We start from the raw sequence: 26,857 nt of genomic DNA, 5'->3' as shown, positions 1-26,857 counted from the left end.
CAGTTTTTTAAAGTGTGTGTTTTGGTAATGATGTCAAAAGTGGGACAGCATTTTTCAGAGAAAGATGTTTAAAAATGAACAAAACTACTAATTAGGTCAGTATCTTTCAATTTAATAATGGAGTCAGGTTTTAAAAGTTTAGGAGTCAGAGGGACAGCCACCTCTCAATAGAAAGAGCTGTATTAAACAAGGAATTTGTACTATATGAATTTGACAATATGTTTGTTATTGCCTTGGATTGAATTAGAACATATCATAATGTAAATAAATGTCCTAAATTGGAGACTTACAGTGCCTTCAGAAATCTCATCACTGACAACTTTAGCATTTTAGCTAATTAGCAACTACTTAGCATGTTAGCTAACCCTTCCCCTAACCCTTTAACCTAACGCCTAACCGTAACCTTAGCCCTAACCTTAACCCCTAGCCTAGATAACGTTAGCCACCTAGCTAACGTTAGCATTAGCCACCTAGCTAATGTTAGCCATCATACGTTTAGCAAATTCGTAACATATTGTACAAATTGCAATTTGTAGCATATCATACAAATTGTAAATTGTCACATATCATATGAAATGGATGATGGACATCCCCCAATTAATACATACCATACGAAACGTAACATATCATACTAATTTGTGTGTCACGGATTTCCATTTACTATGTTACGTCTACCCCTGAGTCCAGGTTGCAGCCACCTCGCGGATGAGACATTTTGATCATTTTCTTTTGTGTATTGTTTTGACACTCCCCTCCCAGTCCCGACACACACACACACACGCACACACACACATACAACAGCCCACACACGGTTGTGCTTATTTTCAGTTAATAAGTGGCTCTTAAAAGAGCATTGTTGAGTGGCAATGAGCAGGGACTGTGGTGTGTGTCCTACTGCATGTGTCTTGCTACTACGGAGGAGAGAACAGTGGATACTAGAGAGACCAACTTTCAACTCTCAAGGAATACGTCATTGCCCTCATCCGTCAGATGCACTCCACCCCTACGGTACATCCCAGGGACACACTTCTTAATGGCAGCGTGACAGATTGTGTTCCCTGAAATGCATACACCAGCTGATTAACGGAGTGCCTGGCCCTCCCTATACATTTGTTTATCTTCTGGTCCCACTGGAACATCCAGCACCTTGGCTGTGCGATATCAGAGAAGACCACCGTTGTCCCGGGAAACATTTGGATGACCACCTCTAAATCTGCGCATCTGCAGCACCAGTGCTGTCCCCTTGGTGTATTCCAAGTAGTTTCCATCGAGGTGGATGACTAGGATGTCAAGGGAAGAAGCAGCACTGGCCTTTTATAGACTGTTTGAGAAGGTTTGAATCCTAATTAACCTGCATACATATTGTTTGAAGAACAATCGACCAACATACTGTAGCTACTTTAGTAGGTCAAAGCTGTGCGCTGGAAAACCTTGGTAGAGCATGGGTGGAGTAGGCATTGTGGTGCTCATGTGAATTTCCTTTTTTTTTCCGGCTTCACACCAATGACTACTTCTCACTTAATTTTTTGTTTTTAATCAAACATGCACACCCTGTCTAGTGAAGGAATGAAAGCATTTTCACACCAGCAGCCTTGAGCTAGCAAGTGAAACTCATCCATATGTAAACACACACACACACACACTAGCAAACAGCGAAGGTAGCCCAGCTTTCCACCGTTCCTCTGGGACAGAGGCAGATGGCGGCTGTTAAAAAAGAGTCCCCAAACCTGGGTGCCGTGCCTGAAGAGAGCCCATTGATCATAGAAATGAAGTGGAGATGACATTAATCATTCTTCCACCTCCACATGCATCCCACAGCTCACATCACACATGCAAAGGAGCAAGAGATACTTAAGGCCTCAAAGAGAAAGACATTACAGCATGTCATTGTGACAATGCCAAAATCTGCTTACTTGTCCAAACAGAGAGCACATGCATAGCATGGCATTTTCCAAATGGATTTTCCTTTTGTGATCATTGCATGCATGATGTATGCACGTTGATTGATTTAAAACATGCCAACATTATCCCCACTGTTTTGTATGTTGCAAAATGGGACGTTTGGGAATACTAATGAAAGGTTTATGTAAAAACATATTTTTTATGTTGGATTTATTTTCCCATTGTGACCCTAATTATGTGTAACTGATAGTGATGGAATATCCAGAAACACATATCGATTCCCACTCTCTTCAATCCTCTTCAGACCCAGATCCCTTTAGTGTATATCAATCTTTATCTCAATAGATTCTAGCTCTCGCTATAGAGTAATTAGTCATAATTACTGGCCTTTTATATTAGGATTGATTGAAATGGATAACCGTAAGACTGGACTGTCTGAAACAAACGTATCTCTCAAAATCTGCCTTAAACTTTAATATTATCCTTCAACAGCACATTGATAATCAATGTTTGCATGCTAAATGGCACCCTATTCCCTTTACGTGCAATACTTTTGACCAGGGTCCATAGGGCTCTGGTCATAATTAGGGTACTAGGTAGGGAATAGTGTGTCATTTGGGACAAAACCAGTATCTCTCACAATCTGACCTGAATCTAATCCCGTGTAGACACACAACGGTAGCACTTTATTTCACGGTACACACAATTAACAAGTATTTACTAAGCAATTACACAGTGAGTCAATCTGACACTGGTAAGCCTGTGTAGACACACAATCATACGTGTTAGCCCTGAACTTCTCATGTGTGAAATTCCCCCGTACATAGAGGGACAAAGCCAGAGTGCAGGGCCTTCTTCCACTCCGCGCCACTAATCCAGTTTCCCAACAGCTCCTTTGGAACGAGCTGATCTGGCAGCGACTGACTCCCGCGCCTCGTCACGGAATGGCCACCCCACCACAGTCATGTATTGAGGTAGTGTGCCAAGAGCTGGTGTTCCTCTGATCTGGTGCCCGCGCCCACAGCAAGGTGGAGGGGGTGGGTCAGGACGGAACCCGGGGGCGGACACAAAGACACAAAAGCGAAACACCACAAATGCCACTGCACATCAAACACACCCTTGACGGATGCTTCCTTTGGAAAAAAGTGAGAAAAACAAAAATAGTGTTCAGGAGCAGATTGTAAATTTTTTCTCAAGGCTCCATGGTGGGGGTTTATAACAGCATGCCAGATCCATAGATGAAGTTGTGACAGATGGCTCCATCGGACTGGCTAAACTCCTACCTGATTTAAAAGTGCCTTTGCATGGGAGGGATAGCCAAAATTGTATGTGTGTGTGTGTTTGTGTGTGTGTGTGTGTGTGCATGCATGTGCGTATGTATGCATTTGCGTGTATGTGTGTACCTGTACTGACCTGAGCATTGGCAGACCACCCACACACCCATCAGGTGTGTTTGCCTGAATATATAGCACCTGTGGTTACCACCACATGAAGAATGTGTTATTCTCCAGGGTCCAGGAACAACAATCTGTTGTCTTTGGGAAAGACGGTTAAGGCCAAGTAGAAAAGGCAACACTTGTTTGTAAATCTGAAGTCCAAAATCACTACCAGATATTAGATTGATTACAGTATGTTCATAATAAGAAATGAAGAGTGAATAAGCAATCTAAAACAAACAGTTTCATACACTTTGTAACCATGTGAGACATACAGACATTTGCATAGATTTAGATCCGTACTCCCTGGTTAAAAAGGTACTAAAGGAAACGATTGCTAATAGACGGTTGTATCTGTTCCACTTGCCTAGGCTTCATCAGTCTCGTTAGCTGGAGAGTGCTTACACTGAAACAATACATGGCTGCCAATGTGAGTTTAATGGAGCTCTGGATTCGTGGCAATATAAAAAGGATTTACCCCCCGAAGGCAATGTTACAGCAGGGAGATTTATGAAAGGGTATGGGTTTATTTAATTGACATATACATGCAATTTTTGCTCCTTTTTCCAGCACCAAAATGAACTGGGTTACAGCAATATCATTTGAATATCACAGTTGAATCAAACAGCTCCTAATATAATTACTGGGTTCTCATATTTCTTTTTATAACCTTTTTTTAAATGCAAATCCTCCTTGACTTTTCAGGGTAGAACTCTATATATTAAGGGGATAATGTAATAAAAAGCGCACAATGGTGAATTTAATTGCTTGCTGAGAAAGACCGAGAGGGGGGAGACGAGGAAGGAGATCTTGAGAGAGAAGGACAAAAAAGAGGGAGGACAAAGGGATAGAGAATGATAGTGAAGGGAAGGGAAGGGGAGAGAGAGGAGAGAGAGAGAGAGAGAGAGAGAGAGAGAGAGAGCGCTGAGTAACTTGAAGAGAAATGGTTTGCAGCTACTACAATATGTCCGTCGTCATGCTAGGGGAAACAGGAGCCTGTTGTCATGCCAACAGTGGGGTGAGGGCGGCAGCATTTCAGTGCACACATCTACAGCAAGGCCTCAAACCGCCAACCCAGAAAACCGGGAACATTCCCAGAACATTAGCTAAGATTCCCATTAAGTTCTATTTAGGGTTGTATCTAACATTTGGATGATAACATAAAAATGTTTTTCATTTTTTTGAAGAAAATGTTTTAGTTGAAATATCCTTGAAATGTTCTAACATTCACTAAAATGTTGTGCACAACATCTGTAACAACCAACGCAGAACATTCTCCAAATGTTCTCATTTGGTTCCAGGTAATGTAGTAACACAATGTACCAGTAATGTTTTTAGAACATACTGCATCATCAGAACACTGACTTTTTCTCGCTTTTTCCCTACGTATACCCTCCATTTTAGCTCATAATCTTTTGACAAATATTGCTGACACCTCAAGGTGATACTGTATGTTCCACATTGACAGTAAACATTATTAATGAAGGCAATAAAAGGCTTTAGCAGGGCTTCAGGCAGGTGGGGGCGGTGGTGGGACAACATCTGTATAACGTACGGCACAATCTATTCCTAGGAAGCAACAATCACCACTGGCCAACACATAGTTAAACACACCTAAGCACCCTTTGTATTCCCTTTGTTGTACTTATGTTTATTTCAGGCAGGTAATGAGATAAGACGTGTATACTGGCTGCACAGCCTGTTCAGGGAAGGCAAAATAAAAACACTAGCCCACACAGACACAGTTAAAAACACAACCAATAACAGTTTAATACACCCAATTGTATTCGCTCATATTTACCTATGTTGTTTATTCGGAGGCTCCGGCTTAGCTTCGCCATAGATGTTTGTCAGTGAGGCTCTTTTGTTGGGGCCTCATCACACGTGAAATACGTTGTACCCAGCCGCCTGGCACAGACTATTTCACAGCACAGCAGCCCTGCCGCCTTGTACTTGGTGTTTAACATTGTCTAAATATTTGTTTACAAGGTTCAGTGCCATTTAATTTTCTTGTGATCAACTCTGTCTGGGGTTTTTTTCCGTTGTTGCTTGTTCTCGCTTTAGAGTCATTGTCTGGAGATGTGGCAGATTCCGTGCTTTGCTTTTCTCCCGGTATTTATTCAGTTTGGCTAATTACGGGGTTAGCATTTTGAGATAACCAGAAAGTACAGGGCTTTTAGCTCAGGTGTAGAGACTAAACAAGATGATTCTATGGACTCAAACAGTTTGAGGGAATGGTTAGCCCCTGGTAGAATGGTCACCAACCACATCCTTGTCGATCACCAAGCATCTCTGTAGAAAAGCGATAAAGGCTTCCACCAACGATAAAGGCTTCCTTTTATTCGATTTTTTTGAGTGTTGCGCTGTTGGTGGTAGGTGCACTTGATTCAGAAGCCCTGCGCACCAAGTAGGCAAGGTGTTCCCATTTTGAACCATTTAATTTGTCTGAAAAGACAAACTCCTCCAACCCGGCGGACCAGGAGATCTGTGGCTAAATCGAGTGCGCCTGATGCGCTGGCCAATCGGATAGCTCAATTCACCATTTGATAGCAAAGTTTGATACTAGCCTACGTGAGATTTCATAACTTTTAAAAACATGACCAGAGAGAGACTGTCAAAGAATACAGCAAAGAGTTAATGTGTAAGTTTTCATTCATTTATTAAACACTATTACAAAAATAAAATGTGCTTCTCCCTACTTCCACTCATGGTGCAGCTGCAATTAATGAGTGGCCAAGTGTATCAATAGCCCTGCGTTTTTATTATTATTAGCAGCTCGTCGTGTCTTTTAATGTCGAGGAATATTTCACTTTCTCTGGTCAAAGGAACAACATTAATTTGTGCATGAGGCAGATGCGGTGCTACTCGCGTTTCGCCATCAGGTGGAAGACTGTGTCTCCTCTCTCTGGTCAGTCTCACCGGAGGAAAGGAAGGAGAGAGCAGGGACCGTCAGAGGCGGACCCTCTGCTGCTCTCTCCCTCCGCTGAAACTAATGCCGTGTTCAAAACAACTCGGAACTCGGAAATCTCTGACTCCGACTTCAGTGCATTCAAGACAGCTGGGAACTCTGAGAAAACTAGATCCAACTGGGGAAAATAGTTTTGAACTGTCATCCAACTCGGAATTCCAAGTCCGAAACTCCGGCATCTTTCCAGAGCGCCGGCTTTCTGACCTAAAGATCACTGATGTCATGATTTGACCTTTTTTCCATGTTCCCAGTTTTCTTGAAAGCACCATGACCATCAGATGCAGGTACCATCAGTCCAGTAAAATAAAAAAGCGAATGATTTGCAAATTATTTCAATTTATGCTCCGCTGTGCCTCGCAAGTGTTACACCAACTGATCTATTTTGTTATCAAAGCTCTAGTTTTGAAATATAATATGGTCTGACAATATTGGCAGACCGGGCATTTAGCCAATATGCTGTGATAATATATTAGGCCTCCTGCACACACCTCATTCCAACTGTTTTTATTAGGTTAATGTACACATTTTGAAGTCACGTTTAAAAGCATTTCGCTACACCCGCAATAACATCTGCTAAATATGTGTATGTGACCAATAAAATTCGATTTGATTTGAAAAGAAGTCTTAGCGTTAGATCTCAGCTTCTTGTTTGACTCCGAAAGTAATCTTGACTCAAAAGGTTGGTGACCACTTCCCTAGTAGAACATGTTGGGCTTTAATTTCACTCATCTGCTTAGGAGTACAGTATGAAATAGGATAGATTCAGGTATTGGCAAGCATTTACATTATTTTTACATTTTAGTCATTTAGCAGACACTCTTATACAGTGCGACTTACAGTAGTGAGTGCATACATTTCCAATCAACTTTGCCACGATCACTCCACTATAAATAATTCATCCAGGTTTTCAACTACACATTCTTCCATCTGTCATCCATAGTAACCCTAACAAATATGGCACTACAACCCAAATTGCTTGCTGCTTTATGTCTTTGGCTTGAGCATTGTGCTCTTTCTATCTTTTCATAGTGCAGTGGGAAAAGAAAGCCATTGGGATAGGTAAGACAGCTTTGAGTTTGTTGAAATCACTGCTACTGCAGTTACAGTTTGTCAGGGCCTTTAGTCCTCAGTAGAAATACAGGGCATTGATTCTGCTACTACCTTATTGATGCACATAATAGCAGTCGGTTTTACACAGTATTTTACAGTACAATGGACAGTCAGCAGCAAGACTATTACCTGAAAAGACCATTAGCTGTATTCTTCCAAGGTATTGATGGATTTCTAACATGAGATGTGTCTTTCATGTAAGCAGACGCTATCAACTCAGACTGACAGACTTACACTATTTTTTGCTGCTTTGGTTCTCAACTCGACAGATGTGTAAGTACCTATGTTGACATTGTACATTCATATACAGTAGTTATCTATAGATTATATAAACATGTAGAGGTATCATGGGACTTGTGTGAGTGTAACAGACAAATGAAAACACATTATTAATAAATATACTGTAGTTTTCGGTATTCCGTCCATGATCCATAACCATGAATAAACCATATGGGTTACTAAATTAATTCTAGCACCACTGCATGTATTATAAAAAATAAATCAATTCAACACACCATAACACCGCAAACTCACTATGCTACATATATGCTTTGTACAGAGTACAGAGAATGTTCTTTGACTGAGTTCATACAGAGGCTCTGTGCGAAGGCAACGCATACCGATTTAAGTACACAGGGAATTCCAGGCCTTGTGATAGATACTTAAGATAATGTGTGGTGTAATTAACTAACTTTCTACCAATGACTCAACTTTCCAAAGCAGCTCTGAATTTTGCGGACTAATCGTGTTGATCCAACGCAACATTAAAATGTCATCGCAGTCAGAGGACATTAATTTCTCATTATTATGTTCTGATGAGCGTCTACCTGCTGTGCCTCACCTCTCAACACAAGACATGGAGGGAGCCATACAGTGAAACCCCCTCAGTGTGGCGTCACGTTAGCATCAAACACAAACAGTCGTTAGTATTCATCCAACGAAGGGAAAAGAACACACACACAGATAGCAGCGAAATACCATTAGTATCAAGAAACAATGTGCAAGTGGGAAAATGGAAAACCAGGGAGAAATTATCAAAATGAAACATTAAACATCAGCAAACGCTCGGGCTGTAGCTGTCTTTGCATAAACATCCCAAAGGATTATTGTCGTTTCCTAAGTGAAGCGATCTGAGCTTTAGCTTGGAGGCCCAACAGTTTTGTTGGCACGGGTTTATGGCATTTGGAGGCTGCAATAGGTGAAGGCAGGCTAAATAATTTGGAGGCAGTACAATCATATAAACATGAATAAAGAACGAGGAGAAGAGAACTAAAGGCTGACTTAAAGTGCAGTCATTTAGAGCCAAATGAGCCTCGAGTGGGAGAGAGCGAGACAGAGAGCGTTCAGGCATTTCTTTCTGGCGCATACAGATTATGGTGGGCATTCTGTTGCCTAATATCTCACATGAGATGGGCCCTGGCTTCCTCCTCTTCTCCTCACTGCGTCTTGTCTTTCACATGTTGGAGTTAAAGGCAATTACGGCTATCATCACCGGAAAAGGCTGGGAGAAAAAGAGGGAGGGACTGAAAGAAAGAAAGCCACCATATGTGTTGGAACCAGCCTGGGTCTTTCAGATGGGCCTTATGGACTCGTTTTGTTGTCTCATTGGCTGTCCAAAGCGGTCGTGAATGGAAGCGGATGACATTTAGTGTTTTCTATTGGATGTGATGAACCAGTGGAAATTATGATAGGAAAAGGAGGGTGAAAGTGGACGGCAAAGAGGCAGAAGTGACGAATAACCTGGAAGAGAGCGTGCCAGTACTCACAGGGATTAATGATTCATCAGAGGGGTTTTCTTGGGGGGGGGGGGGGGGGGTTCTACAAAAGATGAATTTATGAGTCCTGGCATAGGAGCAGAAAGGGAGGGGGAGAGGAACATGTCCGACACAGGATATAGCAAACTTGCACTCTACTGTAAGGTGTGTTTGGCTCAAGTAGAGGGTCATGTGTTGGATTCCGCAGTACTGGATTCTACGTTAGATCTCCCTTATACATTGGCCATAGATAATGTTTAGGACCTTTTATACTGTACATTCATCTTGCAGCAAAGTAAATTACTGTCATCATCGGTTTGTGCGAAGAGAGAGACAGTGTGTAGGCCTATGTCGATGTTCAAATGTATATTGGATGAAAATGTTTCTGAGGCGATGCTTGGAAGTCAGAAACAAGGATATCATGGTCCATTTAACCTCTCTGTGTTAGCACTGAAGTTACTGTAGCCGAGCTACTGTCTCCCCATATGGAGGTTCTATTTATTTATGAACTGCTTAATTAAGATGAAACAGAAGCAGTTCAAATCTCTACTCCCTGCCAATCTTCATGAGTATGCAAATAATTCTGCAAATATATTACAGACAAATTAGCTGTGTGTTTTAATGAACAAAATGTGCGAGACGGGATTTGAATCCCTGAACTATACATTTTCTGAAAGTGCGGGAACATGATTTCTTTATGATTTTTAACCTGAGGAACAGGGAAAAAACAGACAAGTGTGTGTGCACACACACATCCTTGAATGCACTACGGAACAGTCTACATTTGGATTAAAAATGTGCATGAAAATCCCTTGAATCTCTCTCTCCAACCTCCCTCTAGTGAGCGCTCTCATCGACCCTTTTGCACCGGTTGGAAATCTTAAACAAAAGTTTGCTGTTTATAATCTTCTTTTAAACCATCTAACCTCTCGCATAAGCATCCCATTTAAATTTCCATACAACTCTGTGCCCTGGGTTTTGACAGATGATAACTGTAGCAAGCTGGAGGGACCGGCAGTAAGTGGTAAGTCATCATAAAGATTTAATGCTAGAGCCGCTTAGCTTAAGTGCCTTGCCTAGGGTCAACAGTTTCCTTTGGGATTGCCAGGGAAGCCACGGCACCCTTAACACACACTGCTAGAGGAAAGTAGGAATACAAATAAAATAAAAACTCACCAATAAAGTACAGTATATTGTATAAGTCAACCAAAGCTACTATAGGTCTCCAAGACATCATAAAGAGAATGTGTTGGATTTATTGACTAGAGCTTAGCCTATTGTCTCCAGAGACCATTGGGTCAAGTACCTCCCACAGGGCTGCTAGCTATGTTTATGTGTAGGTTTATGTCAGGGTCACTGCTTATTCCAGTTAAGGTGGTTATACTACGGCTCACCGTTACAATAGCTTGGAACAAGAAACTCACCTACACCTGGCTATTTGTGGAAAAATCACCCTGATTAACTCTTTAGTCATATACCAGATTAGTAAGAATGTCTCAATCCCATGTTCAAGAATGGCCTTTTTCCCATTATTCAGATTACAACCTCTCACTTTCGGTTATTTGAAAATGATATGATCTCCAAAAGATCCCTATTTTTAAAAACATGCCATTGAAAGTTGGTTGCAATTCAGTTTAATCCATGAGAAAAAGACAGAACAAATATTACAACAAATATTATGGTTAAACTCCAATTTACGAATTGATAAAAAACCCATATAAAAAAAAAAAAAAAAAAATTATAATCTTTGTAAATTATATAATTAATAGGACTGGTGGAGTTATGTCACACATGCAGCTGATTTAAAAAGTCCTAGTCAATTGATCAATAATATAATAACACTCTTAGCAAGAATGTATATCTTTAATTTACAATATGTAGAATCTATAAGAATGGAAAGGTTCAGAATTTTTGTGAAACATCACAGCACTGTTGAAAATTATATGGCAAATAGAAATCAAAACTGGATGCTGTTCAAAGATAGATGGGAGGGGTTGAGTGGAGCTGAAGGATAGGGCAAAAAACTAACAAAAGATAACTCTGTATATAGTATGTATAAGCTGGAAGTAGAAGCCTAAGAGTTGTTGTCCATTAGTTGACTCCAATTAGGGGAGAGATGGTAGGGTTAAGGGAAAATAATATATATATACAGTACCTCTCTATTGATATCACATACATTATCAAGCATTTCACACATGTTATCCAGATTCTGACTGTTAGCACTTGGTGGTCAATAGCAGCTTCCCACCAGAATTGGCTTTAGGTGAGGCGGATGAACGAACCTGTAGCCATATTACTTCAACAGTATTTAACATGAGATCCTCTCTAATCTTCACAGGAATGTGGTTCTGTATATAAACAGCAACACCTCCACCATTGGCATTTCTATCTTTTCTGTAAATGTTATAACCTTGTATTGCTACCACTGTATCATCAAAGGTATTATCTAAGTGAGTTTCAGAGATAGTCAGAATATGAATGTCATCTGTTACTAGCAAGTTATTGATTTCATGAACCTTGTTTCTTAAGCTACATATGTTAACGTGGGCTATTTTGAGCACTTTTCTTCTGGGATGCTTACTTGGTTTTATTGCTTTACTGGGAAGCTTAGCAGCAGTAGATGTGCTCATGTTCTTTATGTTAGTGCACGGTGAGCTGCACACAGTGGACTGCCTCCTCGGGTACACCGGTTCAGTGCTAACAGTATAAATCTGGTTCTTAGGCACATGATTACTGCACACAATAGCTGTAGGATCAGCGGTGGCATTCAGGGCAGTTAGACGGACATAAATTAGGTTACTTATATTGTGACTACCGACGCCCATGATGTAATGTACATTTTCTGAAGCATTTTGACAACTCTGCGTCACAATGGTAGGGATTAGCTGAGCTGGGCGTAAGAAGTGCCCATCAAACCAATCCAACTTGTGGGAGGTGCTTCAGGAATGAAATCTCTTCAGAAATCTCTTCAGATTACCTCAACAAATTGACAACCAGAATGCCAAAGGTCTGCAAGGCTGTAATTGCTGCAAATGGAGGATTCTTTGACGAAAGCAAAGTTTGAAGGACACAATTATTATTTCAATAAATAAATCATTATTTCTAACCTTGTCAATGACTACATTTCCTATTCATTTTGCTATATTTCCTATTCAAACTCATTTCATGTATGTTTTCATGGAAAACAAGGACATTTCTAAGTGACCCCAAACTTTTGAACGGTAGTGTATATGCCTGGGATATCAACCATTCAAAATTGGCCTTAGTGGGAGTGACCTTATTGAGTAAAGTATTTGTCATCAGGCTATGTCCTTTGCTAGCAAGAACATTCTCCCTCATCGTCACTAGATAACACAGCCACAAAGTCATAATTATGGCTAAACCCTCTCCATTTACACAATGTATCGTCTTAAAATCCGATTTTAAGCCTGACCTTAACTAATGAAGACCAAGTTTGATGTGTTGGTCCACCAGACCTTCCGCGCATTTGGGCGGAAGTTTCTGGGAACGAGATGAGGTGTAATGTGACTAATATGACTTCACTTTAGAGCGTATGCCATCCTTCAGCACAACATGTCACCCTTTATAAAGCACGTGTATATATCATATTCAACATAGTGGGTTATGTCACATTTGACATTGGTGATTGTCACACAGTTATGCCACATTTATGAACCCTTTATGAAGCATGACATACGGTTATAGATGCTTTGTAACACATTTGTGTAGTGCTTATGAAGGCATTATGAAGTTGCAAAGAAAACGCCATATCTCAGACTGGCCAGTAAAAATAAAAGATTAAGATGGGCAGTCTGAGATATGGCTTTTTCTTTGCAACTCTGCCTAGAAGGTCAGCATCCCGGAGTCGCCTCTTCACTGTTGACGTTGAGACTGGTGTTTTGCGGGTACTATTTAATGAAGCTGCCAGTTGAGGACCTGTGGGGCGTCTGTTTCTCAAACTAGACACACTAATGTATTTGTCCTCTTGCTCAGTTGTGCACCAGGGCCTCCCACTCCTCTTTCTATTCTGGTTAGAGCCAGTTTGCGCTGTTCTGTGAAGGGAGTAGTAAACAGCGTTGTATGAGATCTTCAGTTTCTTGGCAATTTCTCGCATGGAATAGCCTTCATTTCTCAGAACAAGAATAGACTGACGAGATTCAGAAGAAAGTGATTTGTTTCTGGCCATTTTGAGCCTGTAATCGAACCCACAATTGCTGATGCTCCAGATACTCAACTAGTCTCAAGAAGGCCAGTTTTATTGCTTCTTTAATCAGCACAACAGTTTTCAGCTGTGCTAACATAATTGCAAAAGGGTTTTCTAATGATCAATTAGCCTTTTAAAATGATAAACTTGGATTAGCAAACACAACGTGCCATTGGAACACAGGACTGATCGTTGCTGATAATGGGCCTCTGTACGCCTATGTAGATATTCCATTAAAAATCTGCCGTTTCCAGCTACAATAGCCATTTACAACATTAACAATGTCTACACTGTATTTCTGATCAATTTGATGTTATTTTAATGGACAAAAAAAATAATTTTCTTACAAAAACAAGGACATTTCTAAATGACCCCAAACTTTTGAACGGTGTGTGTGTGTGTGTGTGTGTGTGTGTGTGTGTGTGTGTGTATGTATATATATATATATGGGGATTGGAAATGATGCAGCCAATAACATTGATGGAAGCCACAATCTATCTGCTATAGTAAAGCTGATCTACAGTATGTTCCTCACCTACAGTATGTAATCACATACAAATAAATGTTAATCTTTTGATGTTTACTAGAGCGTTGAAGACAAGGCGAGTCATTCCTGGAAACACCTGAACAAAGAAGATTGAAATACATATGAAAGAGACGCATATGGGTTGCCTTTCATCCAGGCATCAGTGGCATGCTAGAAGGGGAGTAATAGAATCAGCGAGGGAGTCTCCTCTAGCTCTCCGTTGTAGCTGTGATCTAGCAGCTAGCCTCAGTGGAACAGTCCGATGATCTATGCCAGTCCTGTCACGCATTTCATTTGATGTTGGAGTGTCAGAGTTTAACACGTGTTTCATCCTGTTTGATAGCCTTTTGATATCAGGCACACCCCACTTGAATAATTAATTAAGCTCGCCAAGAGGAGGAGAGCAGCGAGCATCAATCCATCACCATCTCTTGCCTCTGTCAACTTCCGATATTTCTCTCTAACCTCGGCTCTGCTGGCTAGAGCCCTACTACTGTAAAGGGTTTTAAATTCTGCTCGAGTTTCTATAGCTATTACTTGAGCTGTAGAAAGACAGCATGCATTATACATAGGCCTACTGAGATGTATATTCGGACTTCAATGAGACTTATCTCCCGACATCTTTTAAGCAAATGTTTTTACAAATATCTGGAGTGTGTTTTTGTGGCCAGCCACACTAGCATAATTTCATGATCTAATATAGCTAAGAGGATTGTTCTGCGAAAGGAAATGTTCAGAGGCATTATAAAGACATGACATGTTGCAGTGTTTATGATACTGGAAACTATAAGTACACGGTCTTATGTATAATTCCCAAGGATTTTGTGTAAGCCTACATAACCGAGTCAAGAGTATAACATGTTATTACGAAGCACTAACCTATTACTAACATATTAATTGCAAATTGGCAAAATGTCTTGCTTGGTGATTTCTATTTCCCTTCACCACTTTGTCTACCAAAACATATGACATCAAAATCAATCTTTGGAGATAAATTCAGCCAACCAAAGTTCCACACCCAACCAATTAGAGCGATCCTTTCCACACCACCCATTATTCCAGTGGGCTGTGTGTATGTTAGTGTGACATATGCTGTGGGTGTATGTATAGGGAGGTGGCCATATGCTTGGCGGACCTCCTTGGAGGACGGTACTGTTTAACATGCCATCGCAGCTCCACTGGGTTCCCCACAGCCAACGTACCCCTCCATCAGAATTTGACTATTGTTCCCACTGATGGACGAGTGAAGGAGGAGAGGAGGAGAGAAAAGACTGATGATGATGAAGATTCACTCTAATCCTTCTCTGTCCCCTTCGTGTGTCCTTTACCTCCCTCTTCTGTCCCCCTCCACATCTGTTCCCATGTAAGTGATGGGAGGACCCAGTACACTGTGTGTTGTTAGGTAAACATGGTGAGCGATGGACGTCTGACAAGGTCGTTGAAGAACAAACCTGTCGGAGATGATTATACCATTCCTGTATTGGCGAGACTGCTGTACGGTGTCCATTTTAGGACATCCCTACTCCCTGTGACATAACCATACTGTTGACGGCCGTAGGGTAAAATTTAGATGACGTTCATTGTGAATTTCCTGCAATCATCACGAATGCTAATGTATTCTATGAATGTAGCGTTTTGTATCCCTCACAATTTCTGTCCTCGATTAAAAACCTCCATTTTGGTGGGGTTGTTTACAACCCAGGGCCCTTGTTGGAGTGCTGAGTAATTATGAGGTGCATGCCCAACAGTGGAACTGTTTAGTAGGGATGGCTGGAAGCAGAGTGGGGTAGGAGAGGAGAGGAGAGGAGAGGAGAGGAGAGGAGAGGAGAGGAGAGGAGAGGAGAGGAGAGGAGAGGAGAGGAGAGGAGAGGAGAGGAGAGGAGAGGAGAGGAGAGGAGAGGAGCAGACGGCAGCTGCAGCTGGCTGATTGAGAGCTGGATGTGGAGAGAGAGAGAGGGAGAAAAGAGAAAGAAAGAGACAGAGGGAGGAAGGACGAGAGAGGGGAAGAGAGATTTCACGGTTGCACGTTCCCTCCTAATGACAGAATTATGACCCGTTTCCATCTGTCACTCAATCATCTCCAGCCAATCAACAGCCGTCCCTGGTCGGCTCGGATTGCGTCAGTCATTCCCATCTGCACTCAAAACACAATTAAGTCTGTAATCAAATTGTCCGATTTAAAAATAAAAATCTCATGGCAAGTTTGTATTTTCATTATGCTTTCAATGTGTTTAGTGGCAGTAATTCGATTTGTGTATGAAGGGGACTTCCCAATGCAATCGTATGGCTTTTCTATGAGTTGAATTACTGTAGTTATGATCAGGTCTTACTGTCTGTTTCCTCAGAGAGGCCCACAAAGCATTTCACATAGGCTGTTTGGCTGGGAGGTAGAACTGGGCGATATGGACAAAAATCCATATCACGATAAAGTGCCTGAATGCAATAAACATAATACCTTTATAACCTTAATGTGCACCACAGTTTTTTATTTATTATCCTTTTAAACTACTACTACTCGTTTGATGGTTGTAGCCATCAGATCAAATCAAATCAAATTTTATTGGTCACATACACGTGTTTAGCAGATGTTATTGCGGGTGTAGCGAAATGCTTGTGCTTCTAGCTCCGACAGTGCAGTAATATCTAACAAGTAATATCTAACAATTTCACAACACATACCCAATATACACAAATCTAAGTAAGGAATGAATTAAGAATATATACATATATGGACAAGCAATGTCAGAGCGGCATGGACTAAGACACAGTAGAATAGTATAGAATACAGTATATACATATGAGATGAGTAATGCAAGATATGTAAACATTATTAAAGTGGCTAGTGTTCCATTTCTTGACGAGGCCAGTGATTTCTAGTCTATGTCTGTAGTCAGCAGCCTCTAATGTGCTAGTGATGGCTGTTTAACAGTATGATGGCCTTGAGATAGAAGCAGTTTTTCAGTCTCTCGGTCCCAGCTTTGATGCACCTGTACTGACCTCGCCTTCTGGATGATAGCAGGGCTCGGATGGTTGTTGTCCTTGATTATCTTTTTAGCCTTCCTGTGACATCGAGGTGCTGTAGGTGTCCCGGAGGGCGGGTAGTTTGCCCCCGGTAGCTTTCTACCTTCTCCACTGCGGTCCCGTCGATGTGGATAGGGGGGTGCACCCTCTGCTGTTTCCTGAAGTCCACGATCATCTCCTTTGTTTTGTTGACGTTGAGTGAGAGGTTATTTTCCTGGCACCACACTCCCAGAGCCCTCACCTCCTCCCTGTGGGCTCTCTTGGTCATTGTTGGTAATCAAGCCTACTACTGTTGTGTTGTCTGCAAACTTGATGATTGAGTTGGAGGCGTGCATGGCCACGCAGTCATGGGTGAACAGGGAGTACAGGAGGGGGCTGAGCACGCACCCTTGTGGGGCCCCATTGTTGAGGATCAGCGAAGTGGAGGTGTTGTTTCCTACCTTCACCTCCTGGGGGCGGCCCGTCAGGAAGTCCAGAACCCATTTGCACAGGGTGGGGTTCAGACCCAGGGCCTCGAGCTTAATGATGAGCTTGGAGGGTACTATGGTATTGAATGCTGAGCTATAGTCAATGAACAGCATTCTTACATAGGTATTCCTCTTGTCCAGATGGGATAGGGCACTGTGCAGAGTGATGGCGATTCCATCTTCTGTGGATCTATTGGAGCGTTAAGCAAATTGAAGTGGGTCTAGGGTGGCAGGTAAGGTACAGGTGATATGATCCTTGACTAGTCTCTCAAAGCACTTCATGATGACAGAGGTGAGTGCTACGGGGCGATAGTCGTTTAGTTCAGTTACCTTTGCTTTCTTGGGTACAATGGTGGCCATCTTGAAGCATGTGGGGCCGGCAGCCTTGCGAGGATTAACACGTTTAAATGTTTTACTTACGTCGGCCACGCAGAAGGAGAGCCCACAGTCCTAGCGGACCACGTCGGTGGCACTGTGTTATCCTCAAAGCAGGCGAAGAAGGTGTTTAGCTTGTCCGGAAGCAAGACGTCGGTCTCGGCCAAGTGGCTGGTTTTCCTTTTGTAGTCCGTGATTGTCTGTAGACCCTGCCACCTACATCTCGTGTCTGAGCCGTTGAATTGCGACTCCACTTTGTCTCTATACTGACATCAATTGTCTCATTAACAGTCACCCATATTATTAATTTATTTCATTTCAAACTCCACATTTCTCTAGTATAGGATACTTATCGTAATGAACGATATCAGCAATGCCTGAGATAAGTGATCGGTATGCTCGGTGTCAATAAGTGTTTATGCTTGGTGTCAATCATTTTTGCTTTATCGTCCCAGCTTGAGGGAGGCATGTGTGAAAGAGAACATGTGCTCTCTTGATATGTTTGGGCCAGATCATGTCTCTTTCTTTCTCAGTTCTCTCTTATGCGCCGCTGTGTCATTTCTCGTTCTAGGGCGAACTCCATCTCTCTCTCTGTCTCTCTCTCTCGCTCTCTGATCTCTCTCTCTGATCTCTCTCTGCTCTATATCTCTCTCTTTCTCCCTCTCTCTGTCTGTGTCATATGGTGAAACATGTTGAAGCCTCTTCATATCCTGCTCGGGATCTGGCTCTGTGTTAGTCTGACACCACCTTTGCCTCTGTCAAGCGAAAACATTTTGTGCACACACACACACACACACACACACACACAAACACCCACACACACACACACACACACACACACACACACACACACAATGTCTCCCTATGTTATTTTTAAGTGTTTCAGCCTCTTGTACCTCTCATTATTGAATTGCAGCTTCCTCTCCCATCATGCCTGTACCTCTCTGTTTTGTGCAAGGAGGAAAACAGGGGGCCAGCTGTGTGGCAAAAGAATTGACTAAAGAATTGCTATTCAACCATTCACAGGTTGCAAATAGTGTGGCTGAAGAGTCTCATCAAGGCTATTTTGTTTGTGTAATGACTTTCTGCTTTACGGTTGTTTCCAGTTGGTCTGGTCTGACTGAAGTGACTTCGTCAGCACTTGGGATGTATTGTTGTGAAGTAATGCCGAATTTCCATAGAGCTATTATTGAGTTCCGGTGTAACAGTTTGGTTGACATAATTTGACCCAAAAACTGTGGAGCCCCTTGAAATGATTGGACTCAAATTTGTTTATCCCCTGATTTCACCAACATTCTATTTGTCGAGGCTATATCAGGGCTGTTGTGAACACAGTGTAGTATCTGTGTTGTAAACATTTACTGTATCTGTGTCAGTATATATAGTCTTCGGCACGGGCTGTTCCTGTGTTTTACTGCTTATCTTTGACCCTTTCTTTTAGAGACCTTGGATCTCTAAGATCAGTACAGATTTATACCATATAGAATTCAGTTCAAGCTTGTTGCTGCCAAACAGTTAATATATGTGTGTTCCATAAGTACTTCAGAGAAAAAAAAAGCATTTGTGTGAGCAATGGCCTTCGGGGGTTGCGCCAAATGAAATGCTTTTTTTTTTCTACCCCCCCCCACACCTTCACTCAAGAAGTGTTTGCTTTTTTTTTCGTTATCCTCTCTCTCTCTCTCTCTCTCTCTCTCTCTCTCTCTCTCTCTCTCTCTCTCTCTCTCTCTCTCTCTCTCTCTCTCTCTCTCTCTCTCTCTCTCTCTCTCTCTCTCTCTCTCTCTCTCTCTCTCTCTCTCTCTCTCTCTCTCTCTCTCTCTCTCTCTCTCTCTCTCTCTCTCTCTCTCTCTCTCTCTGTCTCTCTTACCTTTGAGTTGAAACTCTGACATCCGAGTCTGCCCCAGGATGTCTGTCACAAACTGCAGTCCAACGTTGTGACAATGCTTTTTTTCCTCCCGTTGCCTTTTATGACCTTCTTTTTTCCTTTCTTTTCTTTTTTTTGTTCTTTCCTTCAAGGTCTGGCGCACCTGACGTTAAGCAACCAAGGTATGGGTTCATTCCTTTTTTTGGTTCTTTTTAGAGGAAAAAAAAAAAAAACTCTCTGCCCAACCTCCTCCTCTTCCTCACTTCTCCACTTTCCTCACCATCCCTCGTTCCCGACCTCCATTTTCTTTAACCCGTCCTCCTAACCTATCTCCCTATCCCTGGCACCTCCCACCTCTCTCACCCTCCTTCCCCCCTCACTTCTCTCTGTTTTGGTCGTGCTTCCTGCCATGTCCTTCCTTGTGCTCTCTGTGCCTCCACACTGTCCGTCCCACCCTTGTCCTGTCCTTCTGGCTCACCTGGAACCACCTCTGACCTACGACCTCCCAGGCTGCAGGTAACGCTTTTCTGTTCTCCCTTTTGCTTGGGTTTTCAAAAAGTGTCTGCAGAAAAATGTTGGTCAAGTGAAATGTTAACTGTATGTTATCCCTCTTACTAATGCAACACGGTTGTTGTTGAATGACACAGAGTTTCCTATCACCACTCTGCTGTCATTCTCATTGTTTGGCACCCTGATATGTTATGATGAGGTTTTAAGGTTCTTCAGAGAAAGACTGCTAGCTATTTGATTTAGCAATGAAATGTATCCCTGGAAATAATGTTTTGTGAATTATGTATGAAGAAAAAATGATGTCTGAAAAGCCATGAGTTTGAACTGTGCTGCTATGTACATGTAATAGTCTCCAATGAAACTGCTTTAAGGTGCTTCTCTGACGTCACATTTCACCATAGCTTTACTATCAACCAAGACACAAGCAAACACACCTGATCTAAACTCTATCCTTCCATTCCTCCACATCCCTCAGAGTGTTTCTCTCTTCACACAGACAACCTTTATCTGCCTTGTTTATCCACACACTGGGTTGCACTGTGGCCTCCTGACGTCAACCACCCAGGAATGGAGGAAGAGGGAAAGTTCATGGGCGAGAGAGAGAGATATAGCCAGGCAGGGATCATCTGGGGATCGCACTGACCTTTAGCAGAATGGAGAGAACCGTCTCGCTCCTATCGACTCCCATCCCTCTCCCACCTCGACCCTCATCACAGATGCACTGATATCTGACTAGGATGTATGAATAACCCTCTCCTGGGGTGCATCTCAAAACTCTTTCCTCGATTCCTTGCGTCTTCTCTGAACATATTTTGATCCAATGCTCTCCTCCCTCTGACATTTGAGAAGGAGATGAGAGAGGATGCTAGAAATCAAGGAAACACTTCAACCCTGAGCTCTTTAAACACATAAAGGTTCAAACACCTGTGCCAAACGCCTTAAATGTCTCCAACACCTCCCTTTAATGACTCCTTAGCTACCTTAAATGTCTCCAACACCTCTCCTAGACTCCTCTAACTGCCTTGCATGCGCCATTGACAACTTCTGATGGGGCCAGCCGTCACTGGAGAGCCCTGTTGTGAACAAGAGCTCGGAGATCCCCCTCGGTCTGTAGGTCTTAGCCACCCTAATTAAAGCGGAAATAGTGACACCTCATTGTTCCTGTTGCTGGGTGACTCAATGACGGCACGCCGACAGCTCCTCCAGACATCTGCTGTGACCCCACTGAATCAAAATCCTCTCACTTCTATACAGGTTCGTCTTCGCTCTGCCGTGACATTTTCTCCCACATACCGTCATTAAGTAGGCCTATAGAGTGCCAGTCTTTTCCCCCTCCAAAAGCCAGATTTTCCCTCAAAAAGCAGGTTAGCTTGTTTACTCGGTCCGTGTGGCCTCAGCACACAAGGTTTACACTGTGATAATTGGGCACACTTGAGGAATCAAAATGTCAGTATTAAGATTTCCCCCAATCCCCCAATCCTTACCTAACCCTTCATGGCTACAGAGAGAGCAAGGCGTTAGCGGTTCCCGTTCGCTGTTTGCGGCCATGTTTGGAGCATGGCTTTGCATTTGTGTAACCCCTGACCCCGATGAGGAGCAGGAAACGTCTTAACTGTTGATGCTGCTGGTGGGGAAAAAAGGGAGGGGAGTACCGTAACAAAAACTGTACATCTCTGTTCAAAGGAAAGGGAGAGGGAAACAGGCAAAAAGCAACTCAAAAACAAGGTTAAAAAAAAGGCTGAAAAAGGTAGAAGTTTGAACAGTACTGATTTCGATCTAACCAAGCCACAGGCGTTCTATTGAGGTCTAATGATTATTCCAAGTAGGGAAATAATAAAATGTCTCCTACTTTCATCTTTCTTATGCATAACTTATTAGGGAAATAGAAGGGGAGAAAATATTCCATGATACAACAAGGAAAAACTGCTGATCAGACTTTGTTTAATCACACAACCCTTGGTCTCCCCGTCCTTCGTATATTGATTGACTGTAGTTAAAATTAATACAGTGGTTGTCCCCCCGTGAACAAGCCACAGAAACATCTTTAAAGAGCACGATCGATAAGCCTATTTGGCTCAGGAATAAAGTGCCACAGCTTCAGTGACTGACATGGTTTGCAATTGAAGGCTGAGACACTTTTGTCAGCGTCTTCGTTTCGACAATGACTATGTGTGTGTGTGTGTGTGCACCTGTAAACGTGTGTATTTGTCTGCTTGTCCTTCTGTGTCTTGCAACATTTGTTCAGAGCAAATTGAAGAGGCGTGTTGCCGTCACTGCGAGACCTTGGGACTAGAAGGTTCTATCTGACATTTTTGCGAAACATTTGTCACATACAGTATATTTGATCTTTAGATGGTTCTTCATGTCTGTGAAGTTAGATTTTTGAAAAAGTAAATTAAGTGAAACCAATGAAAAACTAGAAAGTTCTATCTGCATAAACCCATTTGTACTTTGCGCTATAAGGTTCTATCTGTAATCCAATCACAAGCCTGAACAAATACAGATGGACCAATCAGAACACGTATTTTCCATCTCGCTCTAAGTATGGTCTAGGCTTGCCAGCAATAATGGCATGCAAGCAAAAAACAACAACACTGTCATAAATCTTAACCTTTTACTGCAGTGGGCTATATCAGGGTCACGCAGAGTGTTTCTTGGTAGTCTTAAACACATCTACTTTGAAACAAAAGTATACACCTCACACACATGGTTATTGGCTTAAAAAAAGAAGGCACCTGTACCATGTCAGATATAGAGTTGAAATGTATTCCATTTTGAATTTGCATCCCAATATTACACTTTATATACATCACAGAATACCGCAATATAACAAAACTGTTGGACATAGAAACACCAGATTTTCAGCAACAACAAAAAAAAGTGTATTAATTATGAAATTTGGAAAAATATTAATAACATTCCATCCATAAGGCCACTAGAGGGCACTTTGGTCATTCCACTGCAGGAAACTAGAGTAAATGATGACAGTAATTCGTTGGATGATTATAATATAACACATGTCTTAATGGACACTGAGTATACCAAACATTAGGAACACCATCCTAATATTGAGTTGCACCCCCCACCCTTTGGGTGGTGGACCATTCTTGATACACACAGGAAACTGTTGAGTGTGAAAAACCCAGCAGCGTTGCAGTTCTTGACACAAACCCGTTCAAAGGCACTTAAATATTTTGTCTTGCCCATTCACCCTCTGAATGGCACACACACAATCCATGTCCCAATTGTCTCAAGGCTTAAAAATCATTCTTTAACCAGTCTCCTCCCCTTCATCTACACTGATTGAAGTGGATTTAACAATAAGGGATCATAGCTTTCACATGAATTCACCTGGTCAGTCTACGTCATGGAAAGAGCAGGTGTTCTTAATGTTTTGTATACTCAGTGTATTTGATGTCCTCTTAAATAGTGTTATTCTATAATTTATGTATTCAAATAGCTACAGTTTTCTTTAAAAACGGAATATGTCTAATTCAGAAGTTTCAGATAGAACACCTATATTGACATTTTAGAGCCATAATGTTCTGTCTGTGATTGCACTCCCTAAAAAATGGATTTGCAAAAGTCTCAGGATGTTTGCACTTAAGTTATCTTTAAGGTAAATACCTTAATGGGTTATGAAAGACAATTTCACTCAAAACAGTTCAGAGATCTGGGATGTGAAAACTTTGATGCTCAATATCGCAGAACTATGCTTTGCGCCGATATACAGTGCCTTCGGAAAGTATTCAGACCCCTTGACTTTTTCCACATCTTGTTACTTTACAGCCTTATTCTAAAATAGATTAAATAGTTTTTTCCCCTCATCAATCTACACCCAATAGCCCATAATGACAAAGCAAAAACAGGTTTTTAGAAATGTTTGCATAAGTTTACGTAAGTATTCAGGCCATTTACTCAGTACTTTGTTGAAGAACCGTTGGCAGCGATTACAGCATTGAGTCTTCTTGGGTATGACGCTACAAGCTTGGCACACCTGTATTTGAGGAGTTTCTCCCATTCTTCTCTGCAGATCCTCTCAAGCTCTGTCAGGTTGGATGGGGAGCGTTGCTGCACAGCTATTTTCAGGTCTCTCCAGAGATGTTAGATCGGGTTCAAGTCCAGGCTCTGGCTGGGCCACTCAAGGACATTCATAGACTTTTCCCAAAGCCACTCCTGCATTGTCTTGGCTGTGTGCTTAGGGTCATTGTCCTGTTGGAAGGTGAACCTTCTCCCCATTCTGAGATCCTGAGCACTCTAGAGCAGGTTTTCATCAAGGATCTCTCTGTACTTTGCTCCGTTCATCTTTCCCTCCATCCTGACTAGTCTCCCAGTCCCTGCTGCTGAAAAACATCCCCACAGCATGATGCTGCCACCACCATTCTTCACCGTAGGGATGGTGCCAAGTTTCCTCCAGACGTGACACTTGGCATTCAGGCCAAAGAGTTCAATCTTGGTTTCATCAGACCATGTTTCTCATGGTCTGAGAGTCTTTAGGTGCCTTTTGGCAAACTCCAAGCGGGCTGTCATGTGCATTTTACTGAGGAGTGGCTTCTGTCTCACCACTCTACCATAAAGGCCTGATGTGTGGAGTGCTGCAGAGATGGTTGTCCTTCTGGAAGGTTCTCCCATCTCCACAGAGGAACTCTAGAGCTCTGTCAGAGTGACCATCGGGTTCTTGGTCACCTCCCTGACCAAGGCCCTTCTCCCCCGATTACTCGGTTTGGCCGGGCGGCCAGCTCTAGGAAGAGACTTGGTGGTTCCAAACTTCCTCCATTTAAGAATGATGGCCACTGTGTTCTTGGGGATCTTCAATGCTGCAGACATTTGTTGGTCCCCTTTTCCAGATCTGTGCCTCGACACAATCCTGTCTCGGAGCTCTACGGACAATTCCTTTGACCTCATGGCTTGGTTTTTGCTCTGACATGCACTGTCAACTGTGGGACCTTATTTAGACAGGTGTGCGCCTTTGCAAATCATGTCCAATCAATTGAATTTACCACAGGTGGACTCCAATCAAGTTTTAGAAACATCTCAAGGATGATCAATTGAAACAGGATGCACCTGAGCTTATGTAAATAAGGTATTTATTTAATTTTTTTAATTTGCAAAAAAATGTAAAGCCTGTTTTCGCTTTGTCATTATGGGGTATTGTGTGTAGATTGCTGAGAATTTTTATTTATTTAATACATTTTAGAATAAGGCTGTAACATAACAAAATGTGTAAAAAGTCAAGGGGTCTGAATACTTCCCGAAGGCGCTGTAAACATATTTTTCCAAGGTCACGACCGACTGTGCTGGTTGGTTGATCAGAGTGCAGGTGCTTTTCACCACCAGCCCCGAACATCACAGTCTGCAGAGCCAAGCGAGCAAAAATACATTCCTCACTCCTTCACAAAACCTGTCCTTCCTAGAGATGAAGGGCAAAGCCCATGCCTCGACAGGCTGATCTCTATCCAGCAAGGTGACTCGAGATCCAAGGCGATATTCGACGTTTGTCCGGATCCACAGGATGACAGGAAATGCTTTCAAAACTGGCCACAGTGAGTGATATTACCATCACGTAGGCTTACTAGGGCGTTGTGGATGGTGATGGCGGATGGGCGTAAGCCTCTAGCTCTGGCTCCAAGGGTTGGGTGTTCAATCCCAGCACTAGGCGCTCGTTTTTTTTCTTTGTTTTTTTTTCTAACACTATCCCAAACCTTAACCCTTACCTTAATCATTTGGAATTAATGCTTAAACTTAACCGTCGAAATTTGACTTTTATCCCTCCCCTTGACAAACGTTGAATACTGAAGTCAAACTGTGAGATCTTGTTGCTCTATCTCCCTGTCCCCCAGGCCAGTCACTGCTCCGCCACCATACTGAGACACACACTCCCCATGCAGTCACACTGTGGCACAGGCCTCCAATACTGACACTAAACCTTGCGCAAATAATAATACATATTAACACTGATCTAATTATAGTGGTGTTACAGTACATATTATATCATACAGTATTTGGTTCCATAGCGTCATGGCAAATTTAGTGTTCCACATTACATAAGAAAAACAAATGTAGGCCTAGTTGATTCAATGCCAAGACTCCAAATAATGTGAAATAGGCCTTTATATCTAATCTAACCACTGTTCATATATTATGAAATGTTCTTCATAGTTCAAAGTTTGCAAGTATTCTGTCAAAATAGCCAGAAAATGTGTGTTCAATGGTATGTGAATTGAGGTATATATTATTTGTTTCTAAAACAAATATGCTTTTTTATTTCAATAAAATATGCTAATCTTGAACTATGTTCATTACATTAAAATGAGGCTAATGGCCTTTTTCATGTGTGGAAATTATAATACCAGATCCCCAGTTCTGATTATAAAGCCTGACGGTTCAATTTCGGACCAAATTATATACCAAAATTCTTTGGTTCCTAACCCATTCATTCACTATGGACTCATTTGAACTCTGAAGCGCTCATATGTAATTCTGAGCCTGAGGGATTCCTTACTTTAACAAACCAATTAATGGCTACTTCATAAATAAAAGCAAGGGCCTAATGAAACAATGTAGAACCCTAATAAGCTCAAATTACCAATTTTCCCAGCTCTTTAGCTTTTGATTGCAGGCGACTTCAAACAGCGGTTGTTGAACCCAGTACGTGATCAGAGCTTTTCTCTTATTCCCTAGAGCAGGTGTATTCAACTCCTACCCTATGAGGTCCGGAGCATG

The 26,857-nt window shown here is 42.0% G+C and overlaps 1 protein-coding gene across 5 annotated transcripts in view; it reads left to right on the top strand.

The window, feature by feature from the left end:
* Positions 1-26,857, top strand: part of nrxn2b (neurexin 2b) — an 863,757-nt gene that overhangs the window by 152,470 nt on the left and 684,430 nt on the right. For all 5 annotated transcript variants that reach the window (XM_084156410.1, XM_084156411.1, XM_084156413.1 and 2 more), the window contains exon 4: positions 19,777-19,806. In XM_084156410.1, the coding sequence (XP_084012536.1) occupies positions 19,777-19,806 (30 nt within the window). The remainder of the gene's footprint in view (positions 1-19,776; positions 19,807-26,857) is intronic.

This window comes from Coregonus lavaretus, assembly GCF_964263955.1.
Source record: "Coregonus lavaretus genome assembly, chromosome: 39".
Taxonomy (NCBI): domain Eukaryota; kingdom Metazoa; phylum Chordata; class Actinopteri; order Salmoniformes; family Salmonidae; genus Coregonus; species Coregonus lavaretus.
This window is presented reverse-complemented; position numbering and strand designations above follow the sequence as displayed.